Source organism: Pteropus alecto, unplaced genomic scaffold (genome assembly GCF_000325575.1).
Source record: "Pteropus alecto unplaced genomic scaffold, ASM32557v1 scaffold25, whole genome shotgun sequence".
In the NCBI taxonomy this organism is placed as follows: Eukaryota; Metazoa; Chordata; class Mammalia; order Chiroptera; family Pteropodidae; genus Pteropus; species Pteropus alecto.
This window is the reverse complement of record NW_006441955.1, coordinates 234,208-254,103: the sequence shown is the minus strand read 5'-3', so window position 1 is coordinate 254,103 and position 19,896 is coordinate 234,208. Positions and strand designations below refer to the sequence as shown.

Sequence of the window (19,896 nt, the reverse complement as noted above, 5' to 3'; positions counted from 1 at the left end):
TCTCTTTTATCTTTATAGTCTCCCTGGTTATCTCTTCTGACTTTAAACATCATCTACAGTATTCTGACAGTTTTCAAAAGTTTATCTCCAGAACAGACCTCTCTGAGCTCCAGACCACATACTTGACATCTCATATTTAAAATATTTTTTATCTTAATTTCCCCTCCAGTCTAGTCTTACACAATGTTTTTTAAAGTCCTAAGAGAATAAGTGATATATTTTTTCCTTTTCAAAATGTCTCAGCGGTTAAGCAAAAGCCCCTTCAATTAGTCTCTTTATAAAAATGGCTACAATCCTAAAAGCCATCCTCAAAGAACTTTATAAAATTTTGCAAAGCGAAGTAATTTCATTACAAAAATATGTGACTAATAGAGAAGGTAAGACAAAATGCTCATAGTTCCACCATCCTAGTAAAACCATTATTGGCATTTTGTCACGTTTCCCTGTAGTCTTTTGCTTCCAGAAACAGTAATTTCTTTTATCTGTCCTCTTTCTTCTTTTATTTATCTCCTTTTACTAAAACACTCATTTGTCAGTCATCTCCTCCCTAACATACTCTGCACTTGCATGCACAGACCATGCTCTTATATAACTTTACATCCTCAGTGTCAGCATATTGAGCATGGTGGGTAAGTAATTGTTAAGGGGTATATAACAGCTTTAGCACCTTCACACCAGTTAGCTTTGCCAGTTAATATTTTCTCCACAATCACAGCTATTTTAACGGGAACTCTGCTAGAGAAATTTGTGATTGAATATTAACCGAAAAGATGATGTATGTTAATTGGAAGATTGGAATGTGCCTGGTGGGTTTTGAAAAGGGGAACAGTTTATATTTAAAATTAAAGCATTTTTCTTCATATCTAAGTTTCATAACCTAATGGTGATTCATCTCCCTGCCTTGAATTTAAGGTTTTCTCTTTAAACCAGAATTCTTCAGACAAAAGTTATGCAGCACTTAATCATCTTTTCCATAAGGAAACTTGATTTGAGTGATATTTTTCCATAAGAACCTATTATAGGAACATCATCATCATACATTTATTACTGGGAGTTGCTAATTTAATAAATGATTATATGAAAAAAACAAACTGTTCAGGTGACTTATAAAATCCTTGAAAGAATTATAGCCAGTTATGTTGTTATAGGTGGTAACACATTAATGTCTAAATTGGACTTAAGAATTTTGACTCTTAAGATCTTTATTTGATTGATCATTTGACTGGATCTCATTTTAGCAATAATATATAATAATGATTTTGCTTCATGATAATGTGTTTTGTTTTGTTTTGTTTCCATTTATAGTGTGAGATTCCTGTGGCCTGTTAATTGATTGAATAATGGTGGAAATGGATCCAAAATGATAAGTGACTTCTCTTTCTGAAGCGGTTGAAGATTCTTCATATCACCTTCAGAAGCTCAATTCAGTCTTCAGGAAGGGGCAGAACAAGTGAAATACAGAAAACTGAAGAGAAGAAAACCTCACTTTGAGACTGTCTTTCTCCTTGACTACTCTCTAACCCTTGTCTTTCTACTTAATTTTGCTGTGAATTTATAAATAGTGAAGACCAAAGAAATAGAAGATATATTTGAGAGCTTTATACCAAGAAATTTGCCTTGAAAGCTGCTATTCTTTGGAGGGAAAAGTATATCAAGTTCCTGATTTTTTTTTTTAAACAAGATTTCTTAAATCCTTAGATTCTGAATGATAAATATAAACACATTTCTGCACACTGTTTTTAGCAGCTGTGTAAGAATAATGAAATTTGTAAATTAAGAGCATTGTCCTGTGGATGTTTTGCCACTAAAGTTGACTGCTCAAATCTTTTTTGGCTCTTTAAAAATTACATTTTCGATCTATCACTTTGATGACATTTGCCCATATCAGTCCACTTGCCTTTCTAGCTATGACCTTGTTATGAATAGTGTTCGTACTCACTGTGCAGATGTCTATGTATTATCTATTTAAGCAACATCATAGTGCCATCACCGAAGGAAGTTGAATGAGGTGAACATAGACGTAGCTCTTTCCCCTTCCCCCCTTTTTTAAATGTAACAAACACTTTTATGTTCCCCCTTCCCCTTCCCCTTTCCCCTTTTTGGAAACGTGTCAGGAACTAGATAGATTAAGATGAACAATTGAGGGGACACACAGTGATCCACACAGAGCCTGGCTTCTTTGTGCTTCATCACAAGGCGTGCTGCTGGCCAGCCTTATTAAGCACCCTTTTAACAAGAGAACCTCGTGGGAAATCCAGCTGGCAGACTCAAGAAGTTCAGGAAACAGGACCGCAGAGGTTACACTCTGGGGTAAATATTCTTCTCTGTCTAGCTTTGGAAGAAGATTATGTATGTATATGTATTGTGGAAAATATACTACTTTCTGGTGTATTTAATTTTGGAAAATATTAGCGAGGTGGTTTGGAGACACTAATGGATCTCTCAGGAAAACTGGTGATAGCTGGTGTTCACATTAATTAAATTTCAAGATACAACTCTTGAAATGTCGTATCTTCCTTCTCTAGAGAGATCTTATCTACTCTTTTTGCCAAAAATTACCTGAAGCAGATTGATCTCTTTTCCTAAGTATCTGTAATTTTAAGTAGGTTTTTATTCTTAAGGTTCTTCTAATGTAACTCAAGAATTCATTAGCTTCTTATATAACCTTCCAGCTCTGTGTCAAATTTTTTTTTTATTATTATTGTTTTCCATGGTCATATATTCATAGACTATTGCTTTTATTTAGAACTTCTCAGGTATGGAGTCTGTAATTAGCCTAGAGAGGCTCAGAGGGCAGGTCTTTGTGTAAAGAGGGGGATCTTAAGTAATCACAGGCTCCTTCACACATCGGTATCAGGTTCTCCCAAGCATAAATGATTTGAATTTCCTCATTTTCAGATCCTGGCCATGAGGTTGGATGCCTCACCTTGCTGAAAAGAGACACTGGACCTAAATGGCGCAGCATGACTTTGTTCCTGCTTGGCTAAATTTCTCAACACCACAATCAGTTAAGGTACTATTCCATTCCTATAGTAACTGTCGAAATACCAGTTCTTTTCATCCCCAACTTTGTCTGTAGCCTCTTTTATGGTCAAGGTGTTTTTTGTGTACTTAGCCTTGCCTGAGGATTTCAGATATGTTTTCATAGACTAATTACCTTTGTTTTAGCAGGATATAAGTAATTAGGCAATCCAATTTAGTATGTTCCCTGCTACTGCTGGGTATACTGTTTTGTTTTTTCATTACATGCTAAGCTTTCCTCATTACATGGCACACTTAAGACTTCTTGTATTAGCTGCAGCACACTTTGGAGCTAAAACATAACTTACTAACCTATTACTGAGGACAAAGGGGGAGAGGTCAAAGGAAAATTGTTTTGGGGAAAATAGACCTTTGGAATGAATGCACATTTATCTATAGTAGTAGATGAAGAGGAGGAAAAAGGGAAGAGAGTGATTGATTGATCCACTGCCTTACTAGATGAATCTCAGATTAAATCCTAGAAATTCTGTTTTAGAGGCAGTAACCTACTCATTTTAGGGGGAAATGTGTGTTGTATTAGGTAGGGATAAAGACAAGTGGAATAACCAGTTCTTCTAAGTAAAGTAGCCCTAGTCACAGTACACAGAACAGCCTAAATTATTGATAAAGGAAACTTTTGAGAAACTAGTAAACTTAAAAATTCTTCTCATTTTGCCAACCAATAGAGGAGGGACAAAATTGATATATAATCTTAAGAAAAAGAAAAGTCTACCTTCCCTATTTTTAAATGTGAATTTGGAGGAAAATGTTTCTGGTTTATATAGACCCACAACCTTTTGCTCTAAACTTCAGGTTGAACTGCCCTTGTGAAATTCTCAAGATTTCATAATTGATAAAATCTGACCCAAGACTTTGGGTTGGTGGGCCCGAGAGATTAGCCTTGGGATCCAGGAAAGTGCTTAAAAATATACAGATCTTATATCTGCAAAGAATGATGCAGCATAATGAACTAAGTAAAAAAAAAAATTAGAGAATATGATGTCAATATTTTCAGTAAAGTTACAGTAAGCAGAGTTATATGGTATTGGCATAAGGATAGGCATATAAAGCAATGGAATAGAATAGAGAATTCAAAAATAGTCTGTTGATTTTTGACTAAAGTGCCGAGGTAATTTAATAGAAAAGTGATAGTCTTTTTAACAAATGACTCTAGAATTGGTTGGGGCAAAGCGGAGAACCTCTGTTTTTACTTCATATCACACACAAAAATTAACTTGAGGAGGATTATAACCTAAATTAAAAAGTTAAAAACCATAAAACTTTTTAGAAAAACAAGAGTCACAGAAAATCTTTATAACCCCCTAGAATGGCTAAAATAAAAAAAAACTGATAATACCAAGTATTGATGAAGATAGTAATAAGAAAATAGATGTAGAAATGTCTATGCCTCAACATACAGAATTTTACTATAAGCCCTTGTCAGATATACCTATACTTTGAATGGCTTTTTAGACTTTGATCTCTGTCATTTGATATTAAAGAATGTCATAAAGTAAAATTATTTGGAATAGGAAGCAACATTAGAGTTCATCTATAATACTGTTTCTTAAACTGCTTTTTTGTGTGACCTCAAAGACTTATTCTGCCTGACCTCTTTCCTCATGCATAAATGAGTAAAATGGGATGATGCCAAATTATAGTATTGTTAAGAGTATTAAGTGTAATGTTTGGAAATAAATGTTTTATAAAACTATAAAAACTTTGTGTAGTTGTTAACGGCCTACCAAGGTGGTAGTTAAATCATGCCTTTGTCTCCAATTCTAGAATAATTTACAGAAATAATAAGCTGTTTAGAATATTTTTAAAGCAAGCATCTTGCTATTTCTTTCCTATTGCAAGTTTAACTTAATATTTTTGAGTGTAAAGTTTTGGGGCTTATTCTTTATGACAGGTTTTTTTTGTTTTTTGTTTTTTTTAATAATTGAACTGCCTTTTCTCCCCTTCTAGGATAAAGGAAATGATTATAGTAAATAACTGAAGTAGCTGTCTTTTCTCCCCTTCTGGGATAATGTAAATGAGTTAATATTTAAATATGTAACATAGGAATTCTCTAACTCAGATGCCTGTGGTACCTTTATTATGGCCCATATGCTCATAATGGCAGTTTCTGTCACCTTTATTACTTGTGTTCTAAAAGCTTTATGCAAAACCTAAGATATTGAAAGAGACATCTACTTAATCTATTTTCTTCTCTATCCTTTATCATCTTAGTCACCTACAGCCACCTTCGAAAAACACGGAGAGCACCTACCCCGAGGAGATGGTAGATTTGGAGTAAGCCGCCGTCGACATAATTCCTCTGATGGCTTTTTTAACAATGGACCTCTACGAACTACAGGAGGTGAGCCATGCTCAACTTTCAGGAGTATATTTAAGCTCTTCATTTAGGGTAAGCATAGTCTGCGGGTTATGTGTCCATAATCTTGAAATAATGATCTTTTGTAAACATAGTTCTCAGATATTCCAGTAGTCATTACTCAGCTACGTTAGCTTTCTAAGTATAAAATTCTTATGTTCTCATGAGTCATTTATTCAGTAGAAGAGCTCATAGAAATTACATTAAAAGAAAGAGATGTATTTTGCTATTTCTTTTTAGTGGACTTAATCTTTAATTAAAAAGGTCCCTTGAAGGGCTTTTGGTATACCATAAATCATATCAGGAAGCATCTGGTCCAACTGTTTCTGAATTTCCAGGAAGCAAACAATCTAATGTGTTATTTTTCCTTACTATTCTAGATTCCTGGCACCAGCCCTCCCTGTTCCGCCACGATTCTGTGGACTCTGGTGTCTCTAAGGGAGCATATGCTGGAATCACAGGGAACCTATCTGGTTGGCATGGTTCTTCCCGAGGTCATGATGGCATGAGCCAGCGTAGTGGAGGTGGCACAGGGAACCATCGCCACTGGAATGGCAGCTTTCACTCCCGGAAAGGCAGTGCCTTTCAGGAAAAGCCACCTACAGAAATTAGGGAAGAAAAGAAAGAAGACAAAGTGGAAAAGTTGCAGTTTGAAGAGGAAGACTTTGTAAGTATGAAGGTTTAGTTGTGTAGTTAAAACCTAACTAATAATGTTTTAAATATAAGACCTTGTTAGTAATGAGAACATTTTAGAAATTACTAAAAAGGGAATCCCTAAGTTTAGATTTTTATTGTTTTTAGAAGAGAGGAGTTGATAAGCATTAAGATGATGACTAAAAATCCTGTGTAACTTTTAGCTAATCTTCGTTTTCATCTTTGTGCCTTGGAATTTTAAAAAATTCTTCAGTTTCCCTTGAGAGATTTTTTTCTCTTGATTTTGCCCTCATATAGAATAGTTGCGATAAGTTAATGAACATATAATTAGGAGTATTCTAGCTGTTGCCTGTATAGTCAGTAAAACTTGATGCTATTGTATATTGAACTACATGCCTTTTGGGCTCTAATAAACCAAAAGCAAATTTTTTAGTGTATCTTAACAAGGTTTAATAAGTTTATTTAACAAAACATATCCTAATTATCATTTTAACATGTAACCAATATCTTTAAATAATTTTCATTATTTTTTTGTACTAGTTCTTCAAAAAGCTTTGTATATTCTATACTTGTAGCACATCTCTATAGACCACACACATTCATAGTGCTCAACATCCACATGTGGCTAGTGGCTACCTTATTGGTTAGTGCAGCTCCAGTTATTTTTTAAGTATCACGTTAGATTAGCCAGTCACTTCTATTAGAGCCCATTTTTACTGTTAATAAAGGCAGCTAAAGAAGCGTTAAATTTAGGCATCTTTCCCTCTTTTCCTAAGCCTAGCAGATGTTCTGGGGGGTCCTTGATTTAAATGTTATTTATTAATGTGAATTCTTAATCCCAAGTAAGCACTCATTCTTCAAAACTTTATTCTTAGAAAGGTCTGTAGTGCTCTGACATATTGAATATTTGTCTGGAATGTTCTCTATGTCTAGTCCAGAAATTACTATGACATTAAATTATCACTTTATTTTTTCAATAAACTTGTAAACAAATCAAAGAAAGACCAGTGGGAACCAGCAACCAAGAAAAATTTAATTCTTATTATGAGTTTCCTTTTTTTTTTTGTACTTTTATTCATTTATAATTAAATGAACACACTGTAATTATAATTTATATCTGACATGAATGTTTATCTGAAATGCATTTTATACTATGACTATAACCAGCAGAGCATATAGAAAACAAGTTTATTTGGGTCTCTTATAGTTTTGGTTTCTTATGTGCTTTGGTTAAAAAAAAAAAGATAGTAACAAACGAAAAAGATAGTAACAAACGCTAAGTAGTGTGGGTAAAGTGAAAGTTACTTATAAATTAGGCATTATACTGCTGATTGGTATAGTTTGATAAGAAGGTCCTTTATCAGTTCCGTGAGGTTCCAAGTGGGAGATGGTTTGACAACCGAAAGAAAAATGTTAAGATAGCATTATCTTCCCTTGCTAAGTGATTTAAAAGGAAGTTTGCCATCAAATCAAACTGAACAAGGTCATCGGTAAGGGCAAATTTACTTTGCATTTATGTTTTTATGAAATATTCTAAGTGTTCATAAAGTATGGAGAAAACAGTCAAGTTAGCATATCACCCAGTTTTGTGAAATATTAACATTTTAATAGCTCTAGTCCAGGGGTCCCCAACCCCTGGGCCTCAGACCACTACCAGGCCTGTTAGGAAACGGGCTGAGCAGCAGGAGGTGAGCAAGTGAAGCTTCATCTGTATTTGCAGCCACTCCCCAGCACTTGCATCACCGTCTCAGCTCCACCTCAGATATCAAGCATTAGATTCTGATAGGAGCACTAGTCCCTGGTGCCAGAAAGGTTGGGGACCGCTGCTATAGACCGTTATTTTACAAATGAGGCCAGATACTCCAGATAGGTTAAAGCTTCCCTAATCTGTTTTCCTCACTTTCCCCAGAGGTAATCATCTGATTTTCAGTGTTCTGTCATCCTCATGCATGTTTTTGATAAACTTATGTATAGATTCATAAACGTTCTCTAATATCATTTTGCCTGATTTTGGTCTTTATAGTATTGTAATTCTCTTTCATTTGCTTAAAATTGTTTTGAGATTTTTCTGTATTAATACATATGGCTCTAGATCAGTGGTTCTCATTTGGATCCAAGTCTCCCCATTCTCCTGGGGCACATTTGGCAATATCTAGAGAAATTTTAGTTGTCGTAACTGGGAATACTGCTGTTGGCATCTAGTATATAGAGAACAGGGATGTTGCTTAACATCCTACAATGTATAGTATAGCCATAACAAAGAATTAACCAGCCCCAAATTGCAGTAGTACCATGGTTGAGAAATCTTGCTCTATATCATTTTCACTACTGTACAGTAAATATTTTATTGTGAGAATATAGTTTATGTATTTTCCAGTTGACAGACATTTAGGTTCTAAAAGATCGTGTTTTAGAGAATAAATTTAAAGAATTGGAACTAAGGTATTGTAACTAGAGAAAGAAGAGTCAAAAATAAGATTTCTTTTGAAGCACGTTGATGAATAAATTAGTAATTACTTTGAAAAGGAAAAACAGGAGGAGCAGAATTGGAGAAAGAAAATAACAATTTCTTGGTACCAAAGACATGAGTGAGATCTAGATATGTGTACCTGGAAATAGAGATAATAGTTGAGATTTGTGGATGGATAGATTCACCCAAGGAGGATAGTAGAGCCAGAGAGGAGGCCTTGAGCAGAACTTGTGGAATGGCAGTAAGAGCCAACTGAGAAGTAATTGGTTAAAGAAGCGGTATGTCAAGAAAGAGTATAACAAATTAACGGTATTTTGGGGACCTGTTTATAGTGGATTTTCTATATTTTTTTCTACGTTGTACATTGTATAATTAGAAAATTGTTTTTTTGTTTTAAAATAGTTTAATATAATTAACAGTCCTATATTGTTACCTTAAACAAATAACCCTAATTTTCCCTGAGTTGATAGATAGTAATTTCCCTTGCAACATTGTAGTAAGGAATAAATGATCACATACATTGAATGATGTATGTGAAACACTTAGCATAGACCTTGACACATGGGTTTGTAAATGGTAGTTATTACTAAATGTCAGAGAGCTTTGGATTTGGCCATTTGAAGTAACCTTTCAAATGTCATTTTCAAAAACAATGGGCTTGGTTGGAAGAATTAGAGAATGACTTGGTACACTCTTTGGAGGAAGAGGAGCCACCTGAGAGTGTAGTTTTCTAGGAGCAAGAGACTTCAATGTGTTTGAAACCTGAGGAGCAAGAAATCTGTGGAGAGAAGGGATTCTGAGAGGATGGCAACAGTGTAGCCATAGCTTTTGCATCTCCCCAAATTCCCCAGTTAAAGCATAGTTCCCTTTAATACCTTGAGCAATGTTAGGATTACTCTCACTATTTACATTTAACATTGTGCTGGAGGTGCTGTCAAGTACAAGAAGGCAGGAAAAATAAAATGCATACAAATTAAAAGGAAGAAATATAACTCTATTCTCAGATGACTTGATTTCAAAGGAAGTCCTAAGGACTCTAAAGAATTACAAGGTTTCAGGATTCAAGGTCAGTATAAAAAATAAATTGTATTTTTATATGCTAGCAACAAGCAATTGGGATATGAAGTTTTATAAAATGCCTTTTGTAAAAAAAAAAAAAAAACCTTTTGTTAAATTTAACAAAAAATGTGAAAGGTATCTATACTGAGCCACAGAATATTGCCAAGAGAAATTAAAGATCTAAATAAAAGGAGAGAGATACCATTTTGAATGAAAGTCTTTGAAATGGAAAACATGTTTAGGATGTCAATTCTATAGATTCTGCACAACTCCAACCAGCATGCTCTTACAGAAACGGATGTTGTTCTAAAATTTATATTGAAATGAAATGAATACATAAATAGACTATCCAAAGAAATCTTGAAAAAGAACAAAGTTGGAGGACTTATACTGCCTAACTTTAAGACTTAGTATAATGCTACAGTAATCAAGATAATGTTACACTATTAAAAAGATAAACTGATAGTAGAGCTGTATAGAGAGCCCAGAAATAAAACTATGTTTATATAGTCGTTTGATTTTCAACACAGGTACCATGGCAGACCATTAGAGAAGGAAATGAGTTTTTAACAAATGGTGCTGGAACAACTATATATATTTTTTGCCCTACTTCTACCTCATAGCATACCAAAAAAAAACAATTAATTTAAAATGGATTATAGACCCTAATGAAAGGCCTAAAACTGTAAAGCTTCTAGAAGAAAACTTAAGAGAATACCTTTCTGGCTTAGGGGATAGAAAAAGATTTCTTTGGACATGGGAAGCAAAAACCATAAGGGGAAACATTGATAAATCAAACTTCCTCAAAACTTAAAACAACTTTCTCTACCAACTCAGGGTAAATATTTACAGAATATATCTATCTATCTATTTATCTATCTATATATAGACAGAGATCTGAAAAGGGATGTATATTCATAATATGAGTAACTCCTACAACTCAATAATAAAAAGACAGCTTAATTTTCTTTAGGAATAATGAGCAAGATTTGAGTGGACACTTCACAAAGGAGAATATATGAATGGCCAGCAGGCATGTGAAAAAAATTATCAATGTCATTAATCATAAGAGAAATTTGGAAATTCAAATTAAGACCCCTGAGGGATAACTGTTACACACCCAACAGAATGGCTAAATTCAAAAGTCTGAAAACACTAAATTTGGTGGCATTTTAGAGCACTTGGAACTCTTTTACATTGTTAGTAGAAATGTGAAGTACTACAACCATTTTGGGAAAAAGAAAGTCTAACAGTTTCTCAAAATTGGAAACAATATAAATATCAATGTAAAAATAGGAAAGTTGTATAATCATGTAATGGACTATTCAGTAATAAAAAGGAATGACTGATAAAAGAATCTCAGCGAAGCCTTACAGGAAAGGGTATATACAATATGATTCCATTTATATAACATTCTATGATTCCATTTATATGACATTCTAGAACAGGCAAATAATCTGTAGTGGGAAAGAAAATAATTGCCAGTGTGGAGTGGGGATTGACTGAGAAAAAGCATGGGGAAACTTGCTGGTTATAGGTAATTTTTTTTTTTTTTAATCTTTATAGAGATTGGGGAGGAGTAAGCATTTTTTTCAAAGTCATGGAATGGTGTACTTAGTATTGGTGTGTTTAATCGTATGTAAATTTTAAAAAGTAGATTAGTGTCACCAGTCATAGAACAAACAGATATCATAAGCCTCCTGATGCGATGCACTGAGGATCCAACATTATCTCTGTGAATTTCTTCCCAAAATGCCTTGAATCTAACCATGAGGAAACATCATACAAACTCAAACTAAGGTTTCTACAAAAGAATTAGAAAAGATTCTACAAAAGAACTAGCCTGTACTCTCTAAGAAATGTTATGGTCGTGAAAAAAGAAAGTTCCAGATTAAAGAAAACCAAGAGAACAACTAAAGGCAACATATGAAACTAGATTGGATAGTGGACGGGGCAGGGAAACAGTGTTTTTTAAACTTTATTTTGCTATGAAAAACATCTGTTACAGTTTGAGTAAGGATTGTGGATTGGATAATAGTATTTATTGTTAACTTCCTGATTTTTATAATTATACTATGTTTATATAAGAGAATGGCCTCTTAAGGAAATACATAATAAAGTATTTGAGGGTGAATGTCGTCAGGTCCTTCACTCTGCACATGGTTCAGGAAAAAATATTTGTAGAGAATGGTGGAGTGAATGTGGTAAAATGTTAACATAACAATCTAGATACAAGATGTACAGGAATTCTTTGTATTTTTGTAACTTTTTTGTGAGTGAAATTATTTCAAAATAATAAGAAACAAAAGCAACTGGGATTGAAAAACCAAAAAAATCCATGGATGTCATCTACAAAACAAAGTGAGGAATCATAGCTTAGGGACAAACCACCAGAAGCTTAAGATCTGGGTAGTAGCATTTGCACTGGAGAAATTGAAGGAAGCAAGAGGGCATCTGACAGCCCTGATTCTCAAAAGAGCCGACAGTTGTTCTAGAAAGCTTAGAGGGCTCATTTGAAAACAGCAGCTAGAAATGAGATGCAGTTTTTCATATTCCAAAAACTAGTAAATAAGGTATGAAGGGTCTTACTGGACCAATCAGGAGAGTAACCCCATAATAGCTTGAACAAGGAAAATTAAGGAATAATTAACTATAACAGGATGGGGTAATGAGCAGTTGCCTAATAAGTAAAGAGAACTAAAGAATGTAGAAGCAGCAGATACAAGGAGCAGTCACTAACCCTAAGGCTAAGATAAAGAGTCCAAGGAACAATCCCTCAAACCTCCATTAGCACCTCAGGAATGAGATCCAGACCTTGTTGGAAAGGGCTTAGCTGTGGCTCACTGAATGGCTGAGCAATTGCTGAGGCACTTCTCCAAGAAACATGCTGAAATCTCTCTTCTAGTGTACCTCATAATGCTATTCATGGGAGATGTGTCTCTGCTACAAAATCACTCAAGTCAGAGCTCATGTGTACTTCAGAACCTGGCTTAGCAGGAACTGGGTGCTACGGGAGTCTGCTGAATAAGCGCACTGGAACAAGAAGCAAATATCTTTCTATTGTTCTCTACTGACAAAAATTAACTTGCCATCTGGAAAAGGAAAAATTTTAAGTGCCCAGAAACATTTACACAGAGCTGGCAGAAAGGATAACTTTGGAATTAAAAGGCAATAAATTGATAACTACCACAAGATTCTATCGTTCATACTAACCAGCCAATATTCTCTTACAGAACAAAACTCCAAACCAAGGACAAAACTTGGCAATAGAATCCAGATCAAGCTACAAAGACAGAGACAGTAGAGACAAAAGAAAGAGAAGGTTCTGATAAAAGGGGGGAAGGTGGAGCAAAGGAACAGCTGGGATATCACAGAAAGTAAGCCACCATGGAGTGTTTTTGAACACTCCATGAAAACAACAGAAGAGAGAGCTCCAAAGCATGATGTTAGAAAAGCTGTCTTGACCCACACTTACAAAAATTAATCACTCAAATGAACAACATGAGGAGCAAGATAACATCCTTACAGACAATGCCAACTATACCTGTAAGACAAACCCACAAAACAAGATAACCATATCCTGCTATTTTTAATTTTAACCCAACCGTGTTAAGAAATGACATGAAAACAACATAAACCAGAAAATCTCAAGGTGTTAGAACTCAGTAAAGAAGTAATAAAAGATTTCAGAAAAAAGGAAGAGCAAACAAGGAACAGGAGAATAAATACTAATGTTTTTCAAGAATTAGAAGATGAGAAAAATTCTCAATAAAGGCAAAACAGTTAAACATTAGAGTTAAGAAATTATATCCAATATATAATGGTCCCTACCCCCATCCTGCAAAAAAAAAAAAAAAAAAAAAAAACCCAAACAGGAACAGCTTAAAAGTTAAGTATAATTCAAGAATGATTTCCTGTAATACAGTAAGATTTGTAGCTACAAATCGAAAAACAGACAACAGTGATAAAATACTAGACTCAAGCAAAAAAAATATCCTTTGGACATCCAGACATAAAGACCAAGTGACTTATAAAAGGAAAAATCAGAAAATTTGACAACAGTTTTATAACAAGTCAGTGGAGTAACCTTTGCATTACTGTAAGGAAAGAAAATGTGAACCAAGGATTTTATACTCTGTCAAAGTTATCTTCAGTTATAAAGGTCACAGGCAAATATCAATGTGTGAAAACTTATAATACTGTTCCCAAGGCTTTACTAAACAACAAGCTTTAGACAGCCAAACTAACCAGAAAGATAGCAACAAAAGGAATGGTAGTAAATATAAAATATATGGTTAATTGTAGAACTAAGACTAAGAATTAAAGTATAGCATTTAACAGCTATGGGTTCTGATAGTCAAAATATAGTATAACTATTAATGAGAGAATGGGGCAAGCATGTACCAAAAAATTAACATTTTATTAACTATATTGGTATAATGTCGATGATTATCGAGACCATTGTAATATGGAATAAAGCAATTGAATATGATATTCTATACCTTGTGTCCTTAAAAATCAGGATTCTTAGTGTAGAAGAAAGAAAATACAGATTGAGATTGATATACAAGAAAACCCCAAGGTACTTGATTTGAATTAGATGCCAATATGAGGTCATGAGGTATTTTAACATATGTATGTTCTCCTCTACCACCACCACCACCCCCTGCCACTCCCCCAGGCTCTGTCCCCTAAAAAGTCCTAAAAAAAAAAATGACCAACCCCATAGCAATGAGCATCCCTAGTGCCCAGATTCGTCATCTTGAAATACCATTTCTGGACAGAATGTTTGAGATAAGCTTGGGATGTTTTTGTTATACCGAGTAGCAAAGAAGTAAATAAAGACAACTAGGGTTGTATCAAAAGGATTCAGAAGCCAAATTGAAGAGGTTCCCACTGGCCAAACATAGGGTATTTCATGTATCAGTTAAGGATGATAACTGCAAGAGTTTGAATTAAAAGTATAATTAAATCTGTGAGTTCACAGTGATACCTCGCCTTGGAAACAAGCATGCATTTTAAATTTTCATATGAATTGTGCCACTGAGTCACCAAATAGAGGAAGTTCCTCTTTATGGAAGTATAATAGCTAATAAAGAAGGAATGATAAAAGATCATTGTTTTGCAGCTTGTAGCGAGTTAATGGTTTTAGACTGTGGGCATCAGTGCCTGCCAACATCACATAAAAAGCATAACCAGACAAATGTCTTCTAAAAGAAAAAACCAGCAAGAAGTTGCCTTGTCAAAATATAAAGGAGAGGAGAAGAGTCTTATGGCTTTTAGAACCAATACCAATTTATAGGAAATGCAGAGGTATAAAACTTTTTTTTAAGACCTGTAGATTTAAAAAGGCAGATGTTTTTTGGAGACGAAAATATAGTTTTGATGAATACACATTTGAGTGGTAAAAGAAGAGCAAAGAGGTGATTGCTGTAAGTCAGGATAGTGGTTATTTTCAGAAGGAAGAAGGGTGGGGATTTTTTTGTTTTTGTTTTTGTTTTAATGAGATTTTACAGTGCTTCTGGTTTGGCTGATAATGTTCTGCTTAAACTGATGATTAAGAGAATTAAAAGAACTTTTGCTCATTTGTGCAGTTGTCTGTGTCTTATATTTGAAAAATTTTTAAAAATCAGTGGAAAGAGATTGAAGCAATATTTCTGAAAACTCTAGATAAAATGTGACTAAGAACACAAGTGTCTGACAATGGGGCAAACTAGAAGGTATCGTAAGACTGACAGACAAAGCAGACAACTCCGTAGAATATAGCAGAATTTGTTATAAGGTAACAAAAGAAGATGGGGTAGGAGTGGAACAGAAGACCCACCAATTTTCTGCAGATTATTCTCCACTACAGGCTGCTGTTACTATACCTTTTTTAATAGTATAACCCTGGTATTAATGATTGACAAGACAAAGGGATAAAGAATGTAGTTGTGTCAGGGGCCATGCCTCCTGGTCTTGTGATAGATGGTTGTTTATAATCGATACTAGTCTGATACTCATCTTTGTTGTCATGCCATTCTACCTGTTACTAACAAAAATAAGGCTTTGTTATAAAGAACACAGATAATCATCAATTAGAAGGCTTTGATAAGCTTACTATAAGGACAGCGAGGTTGGTCAAAGGTCACAACATGAAATTTAAAAAATGAAATCCAGGACAGAGAGTTGATTTTGTTCATATCTACTTTTATACACTAAGCCTATTAAAATGAAATAAGAAAATTTAGCTTTTCTCCATGAGGACTCCTTCCGCCCATACTATTCCATTTAGAAGAGTGTATTTATCTGTCCTTCGTATTCTGTCACTGATTTGTCCATTTGTATAGTGAGTTGGTTATTTGTTTCTGTGCTTGTTCTGTGGTAGTGGGTCTCACCTCGACAGGTTGAAAATATATACCTGCTGGGGCCTCACCCCTGGAGATTTTGATTCAGAAGCTCTGTAGTAGTGTAGAGTCTGGGCATCTTTTTGTTTGTTTGATATTTCGTGGTCAGTTGTGAAGAAAAGCCATTTCCTGCTCTGTTACCAGATCGGAAAGTTTGGACTTGGACACCAATGTCATTCTCACACCCCATATACAATTAATTACTAAGTCCAGTCTTGCTCTTAACACTTTTCCATCCTCATCTCTTTCTTTATTCCTGTTGCCTTCATTATTCTCCTGGACTATGGAATTGGTCTCCTCAGTGGTCTCCTAGTTGATGTTTAAACCCCTCAAATACATCCTTCAAGCTGCTACCAAACTTTCGTAAGCTAATGATTGGATTGTGTTAACTCTGCATGAAAGATGGATCTCCATTATCTAAGAGTAAAAGTCAGTCTCTCTAAAAACTCCATAATCCGGCTCTTACCTACTTTTTAGGACATCTCTTTCCCCACAGACAGTCCCCTCCTTAGTACTAATCATGTTGAACTATTTACAGATCGCTGAATGTCCTATTCTTTTTCATGCTTTTCTGTCTTGGTGTTCATTGAACATTGTTCTTTGAATCACCCATGTACTAGCTTTGGAATTCATCTTTAAGGACTTTTAGTCATCACTTCTAAAGAAACCTTTTCTAATAGCACTCTCTTTCAAGTGGAATTGACTCTTACTTAGTACTCCTTCCCTAATGTGAATATTTATCATAGTCCCTGTAACCTACTGTATTTATTTTTCTACAAGATTATCTTTGTAAACTTTTGGGTTCAAGGGCTCTTTCTAATTGGCTTAATTGCCGTTGTATTTCTAGCACAGTCCTTGGCACATGGTTTGCCTCAATCTTAAAACAATCTTAGAAATGCTATGAATACCACACATTTCACTGACCAGATTGTCCTCCTTAAATCTGAGAAAAGTGATTGACGTTCTTACTCATTCAGCTTTCTGTGCCTCCTTATTTGGCATACATAGCCTACATATAGGAAGATGAGAACTTGTGCATTTAGTCTTTTTAAAATTTTAATCCTCTTTTTAAAAGAAGTGAACCCAAACAGCCTAATAGTAATATAAAACCTATTGATTTTACATTTCAACATCTTCTGTTTGTTAATTCTGAATACAGCATTAAGTAAGTGCTGCTGATAGAATTATTTGATAGGTTCCATGGTTATGGCTACTTTGCAAAAAGTGCCAAAATGATTAGCTTTCTGTATCAACCATTAATATCCCTTTTTTCCTAGCCTTCTTTGAATCCAGAAGCTGGCAAACAGAATCAGCCATGCAGACCTATTGGGACCCCTTCTGGAGTGTGGGGTAGGTAGATTTTGCCATTTTAAAGGCACAACTTTAAATTTTTCTTAGCAGGGAGAGGAGCAAAAATTCTTTATCTCTCTTTTATAATTTGTTTCTTTATCTTGTTTTTCATCTTATCCATTTGCACATGGTAACTAACACCTAATAACTCTTACTCTGCCCCCAAAATACCATTAAAAGGTATTGGTAGTAGAGTCAGAATACAAACAACTGAGAGCTTTAGAGCCCTGAATTCGGAAGCAGATTTTCAGCAAAGGGAGAATAATATAAAGCTCATAAGTAATTTTTAATTAACATTGCTAATTTACTTGTAACAATTAAATTGAATTTTATGTGTTATAGTTGTCTCCTAAATATTTGGTAGGTGTATATAACAATGTTTTCTAAGCATTCTTTCATATTACTAAGTAAAGTATTATTTGGAAAGCTATATTATACCACATTCTGCAGACCATTTTGTTCAACCGGGTTCCAATAAAAAAGTTTGGGGGTGGTTTTTTGGGGTTTTGTTTTTGGGGGGTTTGTTTGTTTGTTTTTGATTTTTGTTTTTTTGGCAGTTATGAATGATGCTTGTTGTCTAAGGCAAGGAGAAAGTATATAAACATACATGTTTATATATGTGTTGATAATAACTAGCCTTATAAAAAATTAACAGGCAAATCAATGTATTTCAAACCAAACCTGATCTGTGACATTGGGATCTTTGGCATTTATAAATTGGACTCTCCTAGTCTTTACATTAGACATGTTTAGTAGCCAGGCATCTGTTGGGAAGGCTTTAGCATATTTAAATACTGGGTTTGGTTCTTGAGTTACAGGATTAAGGGTGATTGCTGTATCATTTCCCCTTTGTTAATGGTATATAGTTTTGCTCCAGTTTGCCTCATCAGAATGTTTCATGGCAGACTCCTTTACCCAGTCTTATCTCCATTCCCATGCTGACAGGACCTGCCACCCTTAGATATACTCGTATTTGGTCTGTGCCTGAGTGATCACATCATACACTAGACTTGTTAGGCCCATGGAAGACTACTAACATCTTTGGCTTCCTGATTGATTTATGAATTTAGAATCAAGTATTTAAAATGCTGCCTTTTTACCTACGGTTCCCATATAGTGTCACTTTTGAGAGTGTCTTTTAAGTGCATACCAGGAAATGTTTGTCCCTTAGTTTCAATTGTCAGCTCTTTGTTGAAAGTGAGGCTCTAGTATAACTGTGTTTCCTGTTAACCAATAGGTTTGACATCCTTTTGTCTCTTCACTATTGTATTTCACAGAAAACCCACCTGGTGCCAAGCAACCCTCCAAAATGCTAGTCATCAAAAAAGTTTCCAAAGAAGATCCTGCTGCTGCCTTCTCTGCTGCATTCACCTCACCAGGATCTCACCATGCAAATGGGAACAAATCGTCAAACATGGTTCCAAGTGTCTATAAGAACCTGGTTCCTAAGCCTGCACCACCTCCTTCCAAGGTATGATTTGGAGTTAATGTAAGAACCTAATACAGCAGAGGTTTGGGAATGAGTCAAAAAAATTTAGTAAATTTGTATTTTCCTGTTGGATCATTTTGTCACATATTCATTTAGTGCTCATTATATGTATAATATTGTTATTTGTACTCTGTCTCCAAACTCTGAACTGCTACCAACTGGATTTTTAGTAGGCTTCTCATTCATTAGCTTCATCGCATAAACCTGCTTATTCTGATTTGCTGTTTCCATTAGTAGCACTAACATCCATCTGATTGATCACCTAGCTGAATATCTTAACTGCTTCTTTCCTCTTCCTCCTCATTCATGTTCTACCAAGCAATTATAAAGTCCCTGATAGTTATTCCCTCTATACCATTCTGTGCCTTTGTCATCTCACCTTTATGATTGTTGTATACCCTTCTGTTTTCTCATCTCTCTATATTCATTTTCCACAGAAACTTCCAGAGTGATCATCCTAAAATATATCACATCCTTTCCTAAATCCCTGTAGTGGTTTCAAACCGTTTATCTAGAAGGGATTGATAAACTTTCTGTAAAAGGCCACATAATAAATATTTACGGCTTTGCTGGTCACATATGATGTATGTATGGTCTTTGTTACTTTTTTTTTTTTTTAAAACGACACTTTAAAATTTTTAAAAACATTAGCTTACAGGCCATACAGAAACAGGTCTCCAGACAGTTTTGGCCCATGGGTCATAGCTTGCCAGCCCCTGATCTTATAAATGCAGTGTCCACATTCCTTAGCAGTGGTATGTACAATTCTCTAGTGCCAAAGCCCAATCCATCTTTTATATTTTACCACCCCTTCTTTCTCTTACCTGGGAAAGAGAAAGAAGGGGTGGTAAAATATAAAAGATTCATTCTTCAGGTTTATGTCATCTTCTCTGTGAATCCTTTTCTATCACTTTTATCTAAAGATCTAATTAACCCTTATATCTCAATGATTGAATACCACGCTGTCTTCTATCACAATATCTGTTAACACTTTATTGCGTTTATTTATTTCTTCACTTGGTTGTAATCTCCGTAAGAGCATATTCAGGTCCTTTTTATATTTGTATCCCTAGCACCTTGACAAAAGCAC

The 19,896-nt window shown here is 34.8% G+C and overlaps 1 protein-coding gene across 4 annotated transcripts in view; it reads left to right on the top strand.

Moving 5' to 3' along the window:
* The window catches only part of GPBP1L1 (GC-rich promoter binding protein 1 like 1), a 42,693-nt gene that overhangs the window by 13,624 nt on the left and 9,173 nt on the right, over nucleotides 1-19,896 (top strand). For all 4 annotated transcript variants that reach the window (XM_006919140.3, XM_015595193.2, XM_006919139.3 and 1 more), the window contains exons 2-7: nucleotides 1,306-2,310; nucleotides 2,899-3,013; nucleotides 5,254-5,383; nucleotides 5,779-6,065; nucleotides 17,245-17,317; nucleotides 18,595-18,788. In XM_006919140.3, the coding sequence (XP_006919202.1) occupies nucleotides 2,954-3,013; nucleotides 5,254-5,383; nucleotides 5,779-6,065; nucleotides 17,245-17,317; nucleotides 18,595-18,788 (744 nt within the window). In that variant the 5' untranslated portion in view covers nucleotides 1,306-2,310; nucleotides 2,899-2,953. The remainder of the gene's footprint in view (nucleotides 1-1,305; nucleotides 2,311-2,898; nucleotides 3,014-5,253; nucleotides 5,384-5,778; nucleotides 6,066-17,244; nucleotides 17,318-18,594; nucleotides 18,789-19,896) is intronic.